The following is a 14,768-nucleotide window of genomic DNA, read 5'->3' as shown; positions in this document are numbered from 1 at the left end:
TGCACACTGATGATCTGTGCATATTTCTGTATGTGTGTTTTATACAGTGGTGTGCTGGCAAACCAGCTTTTCAGGAAAAAAAAAGAAAAAAATTCCTGATTTGTAGTGTTGTTTGCCAATTCTACAGTGTAGAACTCCCATCATGATGGATTTCAGGCTGGCTACCAATGATTAAATGGGTCATTAATCTCCTGAATATTTAGCTACTCACTCTTGTGAGCTGGTATTTCTCTACTACACAAACAAACAAAACTAACCCTAGAGAATCCCCATAAAAGGGACTCCTCAGTTCAGTTCAGTTCTTACTTCAGATATTTAGAGGTCCTCCTGAAGACTTGAGGCCCAGAGAACAAGGACTGAGCAGGCCAAAGGGGAAGGTTTTGTAGGCCTGACTGTCCATTGCCTCCATTTTAGACTGAGGGGGGACCAGGTTCTAACAACCTTTGTCCTTTTAAAGACTAGCTTGGTAAGCCAGTCCTGGTATTACCATTCCCTGATGGACAGGGAGGCCTGGTGTGCTGCAATTCATGGGGTTGCAAAGAGTCGGACATGACTGAGCGACTGAACTGAACTGAACTGTGGTTGGCTTGGGGTGGACATGCAACTAAATTCTGGCCAGTAAGACATGAGGGTGGTCTCCTGGGAACTTCATGCTGGGGAACTTCTGGGAAAAGTTGTGTCACTGCCTGGGCTGGTGTTGGCCATCTTACAATGCAGCAGTCTTACAGTGGAGCCATCTTACAATGGCCGTTTTACAGTGGAGCAAGAAGATGGAAAGAACCTGGGTCCTCAGTGATGTTCATTTCTGACCACTGAAACTAAAGCCCTACAGCTGCTCCATCTCAGGATTTCCCTCCCCATGTAGAAATAAGGTCTTAATTTTTTTTTTTTTTAAAGACATGGCTTGGATCATAGTTACGCTGTTTGTCTTCCCTGGGAACAGAGGAGAGCAGGCTCCTCATGGAAAGAGCGCTTCATGTGGAGTCATGCTGGGAGCATCAGTGTTTCAGCTGCAAACACACTAGGCGACCTGGTCCAGTCCCCAGTATGCATCTCAGTTTCTGCATCTCTGGTGAGAGGCAGTTGGGGTAGAGTCCCTGGGTAAGTCCCATACGGTCAGCAGAGGATCTCTTACAGCCAGTCTAGAAGGTCGGGAGAACCCATTTTCTTGCATTGCCTTGTTATGTGCCTGTGATGGGGTCTGATGAAAGGCTGGCACCTGGCTAGCCCCTGATGAGAGCCTGTCAGATGAAGTACGGCCCAGTATGCCATGCTGCATCTGCATGCCCGGCTGGGAACGGAGAGGGAAGATGTGATCTCCCCTTGGGACAGTCTTGGGAGGACCCTGCAGGAAGATCTCCTCTCACTGTGGATAGAGGAGCCAGCGGAGAAGGATAGAACACAGCCTTCCTGACTGACTGTGTGCTCACTACGCTCTCAGTCACCCTGGAAAGCGGGTCTCATGATCCCATTTCATAGCTGAATAGCAGAGGCTTGGATGATTTAAATACATTTGCTTCAATGGTTTTTGAACCTGTGTCATTCAGCTCTTGCTGTTTTTACTGTAATTGGCTATATCTCTAGCCCTAGCCCCATTCCTAGGGGAGACAAGTATTATTCGGGGGCTGAAGGGCCTGGTGGATGGGCAGAGGAAAGCTCTGGAATGACTCTTTTTTCAAACAAGGCCTGGAGGTCACCTACAGATATGGAGTCCAGGTGGGAAGAGGGAGCCGCCCTTAGAAGTTGATGAAACCAGAGCTAATAGAGGACATGGTACTTCAAATGCAGAGAGGAGCAGATAGAAGGAACTCTAGGAGGTGAAAATGTATCAGGCTCTCAGAGGGACTAGTGTGGCCAGTGCCCTGAGTTTGGGCCTGGAAGTTTCTGCTTTTAGATGCTGCCACCTCCTCTAGTGGTCCCTGGGCCCACAGGGCATGTGACTTCGCTCCTGGGGCTTCTCTCTCCTGACTGGGAAGCATGCGGTCCTGCACACTTCTGTGGTGATGTCACAGACGACGACCAGCCTTTCCTAATCACCCTAGGCACGGTTCCAGGTACAGGAGGATAGCTAATGTAGTATAGTCCTTGGCAGAGAAATGGCAGTGTCCTTACTCATTCCTGTTTGCAGGTAATCCTCCCCAGTGTACTTGGCTTTGGGGCGCCTTGGGTGACAACTCCAGGGATCATGCTTGCTTGGCAAGATTTCTAGATACAGAAACCAACTGAAGGCTGTCTCTAGATCTTTCCCTTTCCCACACTCCCAGGGTTGTGGCAGAATAGGCTGGAGTCGGGCAAGAGGGTGGCAGAGAGGTCAGTAAGGAGGCCAGAACAGTGGTGCAGGTAATGACAATGGTGTCCTTGGTCCTGGGGCTTAGTGGTGGAGATGGCAAGATGGAGTCAGATTTCAAAGTGAAACTGTTAGGATTTTCAGATTAATTGGTTTGGGGTAGATGAGAAAGGAGAGCAGTAGAGATTCAGAAAGTTTGGGGCTTGAGTACATGGAAGAACTGAGCTGCCATTTGCTGAGATGGGGAAGATGATGGGTAGCTTGGGTGGGGGACTAGAAGTCAAGATTTAAGGTTTTGACTTGTTCCATCTGAGATGCTCTGTAGACACCGGAGTGGACATCTGAGTGAAGATACGGGGTGGACAGTTGAATGTATGAGTCTGGAGTTCAGGGAGAGTCTGGAGCTGGAGACGTAAATTTGGGGACTGACAGTGTATGGAAACGTCTCAGTACCATGAGGTGGATGAGGTCACCCTGAGAACCCACTGCCAGGGGAGGGGGAGACACAAAAACTCTGCCAGCTGGGAGTGCTCGGCAAAAGCTGGGGTACTGCTGCTGTTACCAGTACTACATTAAGCGCTCAAGCTGAGGCTGATGCCCTCTTGTCAAGTGAAGTGAAGTCGCTCAGTCGTGTCTGACTCTTTGTGACCCCATGGACGGTAGCCTACCAGGCTCCTCCCTCCATGGGATTCTCCAGGCAAGAGAATCGGCACTGGAGTGGGGTGCCGTTTCCTTCTCCAGGGGGTCTTCCCAACCCAGGGACCGAACCTGGGTCTCCCTCATTCCAGGCAGATGCTTTAACCTCTGAACCACCAGGGAAGCCCACTCTAATATTAATATAAAAGGATTATGCACTTAAAACTGAGATTAGCTGTCAGATGCTGAGCACTTGCTACAGTCAGACTCTGGGATTAACCAGAGAACTGAGAGGAGGGGTAGCCAGGATGTTCATGGGGCCACAGAGTGGACTCTCCATTCAAGGGCTGGGGGTTCAGGAGCTAGCTCTCAAGTTCTTCATTCTGTTGACAGTGAAGTCTCTTCAGAGGTAATACCGTAAGCAGAGCAGAAAACAATAGTATCTGGTCCACACCCCAGGTTCATCTCCAGAGTCCCAATCTCTCTCCATTTTCGCCAATCTGTTGCCAAAGACTTGGGTCATGTTAAACATTGTAGAGAGAGGGTGGTCAAAAGGCTATGACTGTCAAGTTCTCAAGCATCTTCTCAGTGTCTGGCACCAACCTAGATTCTCCTTGTGGCATGTCAAATCTGGGCATCAAACCAAAAGGCTATTATGACTGCTTACATTTTATAGATGAGCAGATTGAGGTTTCTAGATGTGAAGAAGCTTGCTCTAGATCTCACAGCTGACAAGTGTCAATGCTGTGTTGTCCTTGAACCCCAGCATTGTTGACCACATCACACCACTCTGAGGGAGGCCCAAGCCCAGAGGCTTTTCCAGGCTATGAGTCCTTCTGGCCTGCTGGCAGCCTGTGCACTTAGCAGAGACAAGCCCCATCCAGTTCCTTTGTGGACCAGTGGTTGCTGCCCTCTACTCTTAGCCCTGCTTCGCTGCATCCTCAGTCTCCCCTGGAGCCCCAAAGCCCTTCCTCCCCCAGGTCTGTCCCTTGAGGCCACCCCCGCTTCACAGCAGAGGAAGCTCTGTGGAGCTGCCATGTGCTCGTGGTGAAGTAGTTACGAAGCATCTGTTCTTGAAGCCTGGATCCTGGGGGAATCCTGGGCTGCCCTGCCCAGCTGGGGCCAGATGGAGGAGGCTCCCACGCGTCCAGCCTCTCTGAGGAGCCGGGCTGGTCCTTCTTGCTCAGTGCTTAAGGCTGGAAATGGCTCACAGGTCTGCACTTGCAGGGAGGAGACCAGATTTCCCTCTTGCAGCCTTGTAACCAAATCCCTCAGGGCTTCCCCTCTCCTGTTCTTGCCTCCTCTCCCTGCCTTAGTTTTTTCATCTGCCTAACTGAGAGGGAGGGACATGGAGGTTTACTGGGGCTGTCTCTGTGAGAGGCTGAGATGAGCTAAGGTCCTTGCGATGTAACAGGGGTTGGGGGAGCCCAGGAAGTGGGCAGGGCCTGGGAGAAGTCGGCCCAGCCTGGTCTGATCCATGGCTGCCCAGCTCCTGAGAGGCCAGTGGATGGTCCCACTTCACCCGGTATCCAGAGCTGTGGATGCCAGCCAGACCTGTGCCCACTGCCCTGCCCCAGGTTCACATTCCCTGTTGACTCACCCTGACTTCCCTGAACTCTTAACTCCTAGCAGCCAGGTCTTGCTAGGGAAACTTTGGTGTTTGTTTTTCCCTCTGGGGACTTTCCTCTTTGCCCCTCTCAATTGGCAGGATGTAGGGGTGTGGAAACCCAAACAGGAACAAGCTATGGTTCCTGTCCTAAGTTTTCCAGATTTTAATGCGCTTTGGTATCTTCACATGTACCAAGCAAGATAACTTTGTGAGCCAAGACAGTTCAAGTGATTCCCTGTTAGGTGCCTAAATTCACAGAGCAGGAGAGGAGGTGCTAAAAAAGGGTGTGTGTCTGTGGCTGGATGATGAAGCCTGAGACGTCCGGCTTTGCCCCTCAGAGTTCCCCGGCCAGGTGAATCAGGGCATCAGGGGCTCTTGCGGTTCTGCATCCCTCCTAGAAAACCACCTGAGGGCCTCTGGTCTGTGAGCCCAGGAGGCCAACCACGAGGAGTCCGCTTCACTCTGTTTGTTCACTTGTCTGGTTCCATGAATATCTACTGAGGCAGTGATTTCCAGGATGGGGTCTGAGGAGGGGGTTGGACTGCGGGGGAAGTCAGGAGAGAGATCTGTTGACCTACTTTTGAGACCCTAGGGTCTCCCTGGGCATCTGGTAGTGATGCAGGTGTTGGAGGGAAACTGAGGGTCACTTGTAGATTTCTGCCCTGTGGGACTGGATGGTGGTGATGGTGGTACCCTAAAGCAAGACAGCAAAATCAAGCAAGCTGGCATGGAGGAGAGGGTAAGGAGTTCAGTACCTGAGCAGTGGGCTGCACTTGAGCAGTGGAGGTGGGGCTGCCCAGGGAGTGGGCAGTGGAAGGCAGTGGAAGGCAGAAGGAATCAGCTCAGGCAGAAACGGGTGGAAGAGAGTCATGGGAACTGCTGTCCTATAGGTTGCAGTTGAAAGAAGAGTGAGGATGAAATGGTCTGGGGTGTACAGGGCAGGAAGGCCAGTGGGGTTGGAGTCCTGGGGGACCCGGCATCCCCGGGCGGGTGTGGGAAGAACGCACCCTCCTCTTGCACTAAAGGAGACCATGAATGGATGATCAGAGCCCAGAGAGCCAGAAAGGCTGGAGGAAAACCCCAGGGTTCAGAGTCCAGAACCCGGTGGAGGAGCCACCAGCAGGGTTGATGTGACCAACAGGGTCAGATGCAGCTGAGAACTGAAAACTCTGGGATGGACTTGGTGACACAGCCACTGATGTCATATCAGGGTGAGGGTGCAGGAGCCAGGTTGAAGCAGACTAGGGGTGCTGGAAGGGAGGATGGTGAGCACTTCTTAGCTCAGAAAAAAGGTAAAGAGTCTGACTGGACACTGTGAGGAGTAGAGAAGAATCCTGCAGAGAAGAGACGAGATGATAGAGGAAGAAGTGGGTCTGGATACCCTCATGGGACCTGGCCTACCATTGCCTGGGACGTCTTTCTTTAAGCGAAATCTGAACAGAGCCCCAACCCAGAGATGTAAACAGAGCTGCTCTGGCTGAAGCAGAGGGTGGTGGGGCATCTGGGTTCTGCCCAGCTGGTCTCCCCTCACCCTCCAAGGAGCCTCACAGCTGCTCTGAGCTCCTGGAATGCACTGGCCTCAGATAACCGCTTCATTTCAGAGATGAGGATATGGGCTGGCCAGAGCCACGGAGAGAGTCTGGTGGCAGAGTCAGGAGCTTCGGCTTCTCCACCTCCAGGGCCTCATCCACAGTGGGCTGCATTTATTCATTCAGCAAACATTTATTGAGTGCCTACTGCATGCCAGGCGCTGAGCCTATGTGGGGAGAGGGGGATTCAGACAAGCTCAGTAACTGCTCCTGACCAGCCCAGGATACCTGTGACCACACCCTGGAGTCCTCACACAGGAGCTGCTCGCACAGAGCCTGTCCTGGGGTGATGGCCCCTGTTAGTGCAGACGGCAGGGCTCCAAAGGGCCTGGCTCAACCCTGGAAGGTTCTGGAAAACCCTCGACACTCAGCAGCCCCAGCCGTCTGCACTGCCAGCTCCTCCTGGGGGTGACAACACAACCACCCTGACCCTCTGTGGGGCAGGTGTCCCTGGGCTGACCTGCTCCCATGGTAGCCTTCTCCCCAGGCCTGAGGCTTTGACAGCTGATCAGTCCACAACAGCAGACATGGTGGTAACAGTAGCAGTAATTTACTGAGCTTGTCCTATGTATCAGAAAGCTCATTGTTCTTGACCTGTGCCCTCCTCGGTACCCATGGCAGCCAGCAGCCAGGCTGTGCTCCCCTACCTCCTGAAAACCAATCCCTGCACAATGAATGCACTGCCACCTTACTCCCCCGGCATGCCTGGTGATGGTCGCTCCCGGACAGGATAGGCCAGCTCTCCTTACCTCCGCTACAGCAGCCCCTTGATGCTCGCAGAGTTGACAGTTGGCGATCTGACTCTCTGCAGGAGAGGTTCCCCAACCCCAGGATGTAGAGCATTAACCAGTGGTACAGATTTGAACAGACACTGGTGAGCAGGGTGAGGGGAGTTGACAGGTAGACAGGGAGCCTCAGCTGGGGGCCCCGATCTCACACAGACTCACAGTCCCAACCTCACCAGGGAGAAGGGATGGGGAGGTTATGCACCTCCTTCCAAAATGCAGCAAATGATGGTGGCTTGGAGGGGGCTCAGGGGACATCATGGGAGGAAGCAGGTGGCTGCCAGGGAGAGAGGCAACTCTGGGGTCAGGGTGACAGGGTGAAGGCAGGGTTGACGATGAGTAGGGGAATAAGCCACAGGGGCTGCAGCCTTGAGCCCCAGGGTATACCTGATTGAGTTCATTGTCTAGATGCGTGGGCAGTCAGGGAGCCATGAGAAGAATGTTACGGGCAAAATCATCTAGTGGCTTCATTAGATGAAAAAATGAATTATTAATAGCAAACAAGGGACTGCCTGGTGAGGCTGCTCTAGGAAGTGTTTCCTCAGACACTGAACCCCAAGGAGTGTGTTCTATGAAGCACCCATCTCAGGAGACATTCTTTGTTGTCAGCTAAGTTTGGGTAGAGCCCTGGGCTTTCTCTTTCCTATGGAGCCTCACTACACAGCACCACCTTAACGGCTCTGAAGAGTCCAGCAAAACTGACTTGACTTGTGTCACTCCGCATTTCCCACACTCATTTGACTATGGAATTAAAAAAAAAAAAGTAACCTCATTAATATCCCTTGGAAGAACCCTGACCTACAGTCTGGGAAGTACTGAAATGGAGGGGTTGGCAAGGTGAGACATCTCCTGCAGATGGTCAGGGGTCTTCTGTGTTGCCCTCCCCCATCCGTCATATCACATCGAACCCCAGTCAGACCCCTGGAACTCTTTGGCCAAACACCCTAAAAACATTCTCTGCATCCTGACTCTGCCATGCTGGCCCCGGTCCATGGGAGGAGGTGGGGAGGAGACTTACAGGGGCAGGGGCGTTTGAAGGACATGTAATCCTTGGAGCAGAACAGTGGAGCCAGCCTGCCCACTTGTAGAGCTCTGACTTCTCGCAGGGAAGGACCCTCCGCTCACCTGCAGAGACACAAACAGGCAGGTGATGGGGGCGCCCGCGTGGCACCTGCTGACCCTGCTGGCTGGGGGCTTGTGTACCCGGGGCTGTCAACCTCTGGGGAGAGGACTGTGACTTTGACGGCATGTGCCTAGTCCATGGGGAGGGAGTGCTGGGGGCCTCTGGCCTGTGGAATATGAGGGTTCCAGGGCAGAGGTGGCACAAATGTGTGCTGGCATCTCAGTGGTCAGTGGAAGGGGGCGAATATCTCTCCTGGGTTGACCTCTGAGAATCCTGTAACTGTTAGGGCTGAAAAGACCCTTACAGATCAGCTCAATGTCCTCATTTCACAGAAGGGGAAACTGAGACCTGGAGAAAGTGAGAAGCTAGTTCAGGGTTCCACAGCTGGCTCTGGAAGGGTATTCATAGATGCCTAGCTCAAACATTATTATTATCATCATTATCATCACAACAGTTTTAAGAGAAAGATGCTTTTTTCATTCTCATTTTATAAATAAGGCAGTTGAGGTTCAGAGAGGTTATGAAGTTTTCCAGGGTCACACAACTTCTAATTACAGGCTGGGACTGGAACCCAGGTTTGTGTGACTCCAAAGCCCACACTGTCAGCCAGTACACTTCCTTAGAAGGTACCTACTAGATTAAGTTACCAATTCAGAAATAAAGAGCTAGAGAATACAATTGTCTCTTTACCAACACCCCCCAACACACACACACCCCTATGTGAATATCAAGGTATCAAGATGTCTGTGCAGTAAAGGACTGCCACATCACTCTAGTACCTGTTTGCGATGGAGGAAACATTTTCAGAAAGTAATTCATCCTCTCATGCTGCTGGAGATCAGAGCTGATTCAGGCTCTCCTGGTAGGTCCCCAAGTGATAGGAGGACATGGGAATATTAGGGAGTTAGAGTTCTTATTTCCTAGGGAGTGTGGTCACGCGACTTGGGAGAAACCAAACCGTGCCTTTGGATGGATGTGGAGCCCAGCAGGCACTTGCAGGGGAAGCTGCCAGTCGCAAGCCAGTGGGCAGAGCGCCTGGCCTCTCTACATCCCAGGGGGAGCAGGCTTCCTTGATCCCGGGGATGATATCATTGTGGACAGAGCTTTTCCGTAAGAGGCAGTTCCAAGGTTCCCACTTTTGTCTTCTCCAGGGATCCTTTTTATTATATATATGTATATATCCTCTAAATGGGTTCTATGTTTTGATGGAGCCAATTGGCTAAACTATACTAAGGATTCATTTTTTTTACTTCGTAAATAAACACCTATCTTTGGAGAGCCCAAGCTCAGAAATCCAGTTCCTGAGTGCTAATATTGACTCTCCCACTTCCTGGCAGTGTAGCTTTGGGCAAAGCACTTCACCTCTCTGAACTTCAGTGTCTTCCTGGGGAAAGCAGAGTAAGAACACTTTACCTGCCATGAGGACTGGGGTTATGTACAGACAGTCCCTGGCATGAGGTATGTGGCTGCAAAATGTTCATTCTGCTGCCTGAGGTAGGTGGGAGGGAGGGGCCATCACTGCTGCTGACCTCGGAATCCCTCTCCAGGTGACTTCTTCCAGCTCAGCCTGTCCTGGTGTGAACCCCATGCTGGCCTGACACCCACTCCCAGTCCCCATAGAAACCAAGTCAAGAGTTCTGATGGGGGAAGTGAAGGTAGATGTGATCTCCCCAGGCCTCTAGAACTGGCATGGCAGGCTGCTTGGGGAACTGTGATTTCACACCAGAAAATTCACAGAGCATCTCAGGGCCTGGGATCTGTGCTTTCTAAAAATACATGTGTGTACGTGTGTCTGTGTTCGTTTCTGCGGGTGTGCAGTGTGGCTGCGTGTGAGTTGGGAGGAGGATACAGTGCTCTGACAGGCCATCTCTTGTGCCACTTCCAGAGAGGCAGAATGGATCAGGGCATCTGCTGAAATGTCTTTGGTAGCTCCCAGTACCCTCAGGAAAATGCCCAAGCTTCTGCCCCAACCTCCACAGGTCCAGCCTCCATTTCCTTTTCTAGTGAGCTGGCATAGAGTAGGCAGTTAGTAAATGCACAATGAATGTATACATCCTATATGGGTACCCTATATGATGCCACAAAGGGTGCTGGCCACCCCCAATGCTTCAAGGAATCGTCCCCAAGGTCACACTATGAGAGGTCCCCTGTACCCCCTCTTTCCTCTCACTGGGCATTGTGACTCTGAGATTAAGATGGGTTTTCGCAGGGCACGGGGAGGTGGGAGGTGAACTCCCGGGCAGGGGCCACAGAGAATCCCTGCATTACATATGGTTTTCCACGGTCAGTTTGGGTGGGTAGTGGAGATTGTGTAAGTTCCCAGGTGGCTAGGAGCTTGGCAAGGGGCTGGCAGGTTTGGCCACCGGTCAAGTAGACATTTCTGTAAATGGAGATAATTTGGGCACTCCAGCTTTCAGGGTGGCTCATGTTCACCAGGCACCTCCATGTGCCAGTTAATATCACCGAAATTAAAGCAACAGGTCTCCTGAAGTAGGTAACATTTTCATATTGCAAATAAGAAAAACTCATAGGCTCATGACATAACCCACCCAAAGTCCCAGAGAAGAGATGGAGAGAGAGAAATGCAGAGAGGGACCTTGTTACCTCGCGGTTACTGCCAGGGATACCCCACACCACAGATCTGACACCCAGGTCACGTCTTCCCTCACGCCCGTCTCACTCAGCGCCCAGCATCTGAGGCGAGGCGCATCCCTCCCTGTGACTCATCTCCGACTGGATCGCGGGCAGACGGGCGGCCGGCAGACTGCAGTTTTCCAGGTTCTGAAGTGGCTGAATGGTGGGCGGTAAGTCCACGTCACTCCCACTTCGCTTCGCGTCCCTGCTCCCAGAATCCCTCCGCTCCGTGGCTCACCGTGACACTCCGATCTCGATCAGTGAGCTTGTGGTTAAGGGGACCGGCTCCGTATCCCGGGCAGAAGCAGCCGGGTAACTGCGCGAGACGGGATGGTTCGCGCATGCGCAGCAGAGGCAGCCATACTGGAGGGTTGCGCTTCACCAGGGTCCGTGGCGAACTGGGCAGGGCCGCACAGTGGCTGGCCTGGGGGATGGGCCACGTATTTGCGATGCGTGCTCAAACCACGGCATCTCAAAACAAATCCCCATTTTACACAGAAGGGAGCCTCAGAAATGAGGGAGGCTGGTCTTGAAATGTGAGAACCAGCTGATGGTCCTTCTAATGGAGAAAAAAATCCCATGGCAAGTGCAGATAGATGTCATTACAGGTAATACCTCAGAGATAACTGTGGTTTGGTGGTCCGTGATATTCCAGACCACCACGGTAAAGCGAGTCATTCAATTTTTTTGGTGTTCTAGTGCATATCAAAATTAGGTTTACATTATCCTGCACTCTATGAAGTCTGCAGTAGCCGTTTGTGTAAAATGCAGTGTACATACCTTACTTTAAAAATACCTTATTGCTAAGCGGCGGTAGCCATCCATTGAGCCTTCAGTGAGTAGTAATCTCACTGTGATGTGTGCTCACTTACTCAGTGATGTCTGTCTGTTTGCAACAGGGATTGTAGCTCGCCAGGCTCCTTTGTCTATGGAATCTTCCAGGCAAGAATACTGGAGTGGGTTGCCATTTCCTCCTCCAGGGCATCTTCCCCACCCAGAGATCGAATCCATGTCCCTTGTGTTTCCTGCGTTGGTCGACAGATTCTTTACCACTGCGCCACCTGGGAAGCCCCTTATTGCAATAGCAACATCAAAAATCACTGATCACAGGTCACTATAGCAAATATAACAATAAGAAAAAAAATTTGAAATGTGAGAATTACCATAATGTGACACAAGAAACATGAAGTGAGCAAATGCAGTTGGAAAAATGGCGCTGATAGACTTGCTTGGTTCAAGACTGTCCCAAACCTTCAGTTGATAAAAATAAGCAATATCTGTGAAGAGCCATAAAACAAGGTGTGCCTGTAAACATTTGTCGTGTGATCAAATGAAGACACAGATGAACTCATGAGCGGAGGACAGAAAGAGTGAGAGGATGATAGCAGAGAGGCTGGTAGAGGACACATAGATTTGCAAGCAAGTAACTTGGTACTGATTTTAGAAAAGGAATCCAGGTTGTTTGGCAGCCCCGGCAGCAAAGAGGCCTTCTGCCCCCATGCAGCATCTGGCCACATGTGTGCTATCCTGGGTTGGTCAGGAAATGCCTGAAGCTTACTGGGTCTCCAAGTTGCCTTAGTTTACTTGGAAGCAGCGCTCTGTTAGATCAGCTGCTGTCCCCACTGCCACCAGCACCCAACCTCTAAGAATGGATTTACTAACTACATAAACCAGTCCATTTGCAAACCAGCAAGTAGGTCATGACTGAGGATGTAGAGAAGACTCATTCAAGGCCTAGACAACACCAGTAAGGATATAGATAACATTACATCAGAGATCCCAGTGTCCAATAAGAGAGGACAGGCTGAGAAAATGTTGGCATATGCTTATAATGGAATATTATATAGCCATGGAGTCATGTTTTAAAGAAATTTTAATAATATAAAGACTTTCACTTTAGTGTCAATGGTGGGGGGATGTCACCAAGTAAGCTGGTTATATAAGTCTGCTGACAACATGATCCCTTATTTTCTAAGGAAAAAAATGAGAGAAAATATTCACACACAGAAAAAGATGAAAAGGCAATAGACTGAAGTATCCAGGCATGTGGGTATCCACACTCTGGGCAGTGGTGGGATTGAGGAGGCTTGTTATGTTCTTTTGTTTTTTGACAAATTTTCTGTAACAAAATAAAGAGTAAGTGAATAAATCAATGATAGTTAACTCATTGGAAATTTTAAATGCTAATTTAATTGCTTTTGAGCATGCCATTTGTTGTTGCAAAAATTAAAAAAAATTAACTTGTCTTTCAACTTAACTGATAAGGAGCTTTATTAACATGTTAGGAAAGTAATCTCCAACTGGTTTTAACCTTCATCACATTTTCCCTGGCACTTGAGCAGGTCCTATTTGCCAGAATTTTGAGGGAAGTTTCTGCCATGAACCTTAAGGTTTTATTTTCAGGCAAGCTATACACTTGGCAAAAATAATAACAATAACAGACCTTATGTTTGTAAAACACTTTACAATTTGCAAAGCATATGAAGTGCTGGTTGTTTTTGTCTCTGGGGATACAAGAGTAAGCAAAATGGTTAAAAGTCCCTGCCTTTGGGGAGTTTACATTATATGGATGAGGGCAGACAATAAACAGATGAATAAGATATATAAATGTTGGGGGTGATAGGGCTATGGAGAAAAATGGAGAGGAAGGATAGGGAATAAATGGGGAAAGCTGCTCTCTTAAATCAGTTTGATACTGTTTGAATAGAAAAACATGAAGGTGTCTCAAAAAATTGCCCATGAGCAATTAACACAGATGTCCAATGATTGGAGATACCCATGGAGGAAACATTCCAGTAACTAATTACATATCATCTAAAATACAGTGTGCTAATTACCAATTTTACAAACTCATAAAATTATGATGAGTCACAGTGATGTTTGAAGTTTCCTTAAGCTAGCAAAGTTAGTCTTTAACCTTTCTAAGCCTCAGTGTTCTCATCTATAAAATAGGGACAATTATAGTACCTAGATCAGAGGGCTATTGTCAGAATCCAGAGAGAAAATACTTATGCTTGGGAAACAGCATGTGTTCAATGCATGTTCTTAATGCAGACATAGCAAGGCCATTGCAAGGGGTCTATTCGACACTGCTGTGTGATTCCTATATATTTTTCTTCAGTCCTCACAACTATACTAGGAGGTGTGGAGTATTTGTTCCCATTTTCAAGAGGAAATGGAGGCTCTAAAGGGTGAATCTCCTGCCTAGAATCACATGCCATAAACCCAGGTAGTCCAGCTGCAAGAAGCTGTGCTCTCAGACACAGCTCTGAAGCCCCTTGACACAGCTCCTTTGGTTTCCAGGAAGCTTCAGGAGGGTGAAAGCCCTCTCCCTTTAGGAGGCTGAGAGCCAACTGCCACCTTCCCACACCTTGTGCTCTGAGCACTTCCAGGGCACAGGCTTCAGGTAACAGGCATCTGAATGTGTCTAACTAACGATTCCCCAAGACTGAAGGAGGTGCCTGTATCCCCATCACATTGATGCCTGGCTGTGCTCCAAATACTGTGTGAACTAGGAGACACAAACCTCCTAATGAGTTTCTGATTAACTCCTTTGGGAAGAAGAGGTGAGAGTTATGGAAGATGCAAGGGTGTGACACCCTGGTGGGTGAATGGGGGAGGGAAGTAGGCTGCAGAGGAAGAAGAGGACAGAGGGGGTTTCTGTGTAGAAAGAGCTTCGAGGAGGCAGCCCATTCTGTGTGTCCCACCAGGCAACATGTGGACAGACTGCCCCCCAACCCCCAACATTCCCTTCTGTTGTGGCAGCTGGGGCACAGGTGAGTAGGACTAATACAGGTGTCCACAAGTGGTGGAATTTGTTTTCTTCCCAACACCTGGGACACCTTCAAGCTGCCATGCCACCCCAGGGATTCCAACATCCTCCCCTAGCTCCTGGCCCTCCTGGGTTCTGCTCTGGGTCTGAAGCCTCCACTGCACAGACTGGGCAGATCTCTTCCTGGGGAACCTTCCAGCTCTGAACTTCTAGCCGCTCAAAGTCATTCACAGGCCCCACTTCCTCCCCAAGACTCATCATTTCTGGTGCCTCGTGGCTCAGTCGCCTGGATGAACATACAGTCCACATAGCTTCAGGGTTGGGACCCCCTCC

At 50.1% G+C, this 14,768-nt stretch overlaps 1 protein-coding gene across 1 annotated transcript in view; it reads right to left on the bottom strand.

Moving 5' to 3' along the window:
• Positions 1-14,768, bottom strand: part of BEAN1 (brain expressed associated with NEDD4 1) — a 38,645-nt gene that overhangs the window by 21,915 nt on the left and 1,962 nt on the right. Inside the window, exon 2 of the mRNA XM_069550023.1 lies at positions 7,925-8,031. Within this exon, the coding sequence (XP_069406124.1) occupies positions 7,925-7,949 (25 nt within the window). The 5' untranslated portion in view covers positions 7,950-8,031. The remainder of the gene's footprint in view (positions 1-7,924; positions 8,032-14,768) is intronic.

Source organism: Ovis canadensis, chromosome 14 (genome assembly GCF_042477335.2).
Source record: "Ovis canadensis isolate MfBH-ARS-UI-01 breed Bighorn chromosome 14, ARS-UI_OviCan_v2, whole genome shotgun sequence".
NCBI lineage: Eukaryota > Metazoa > Chordata > Mammalia > Artiodactyla > Bovidae > Ovis > Ovis canadensis.
This window is presented reverse-complemented; position numbering and strand designations above follow the sequence as displayed.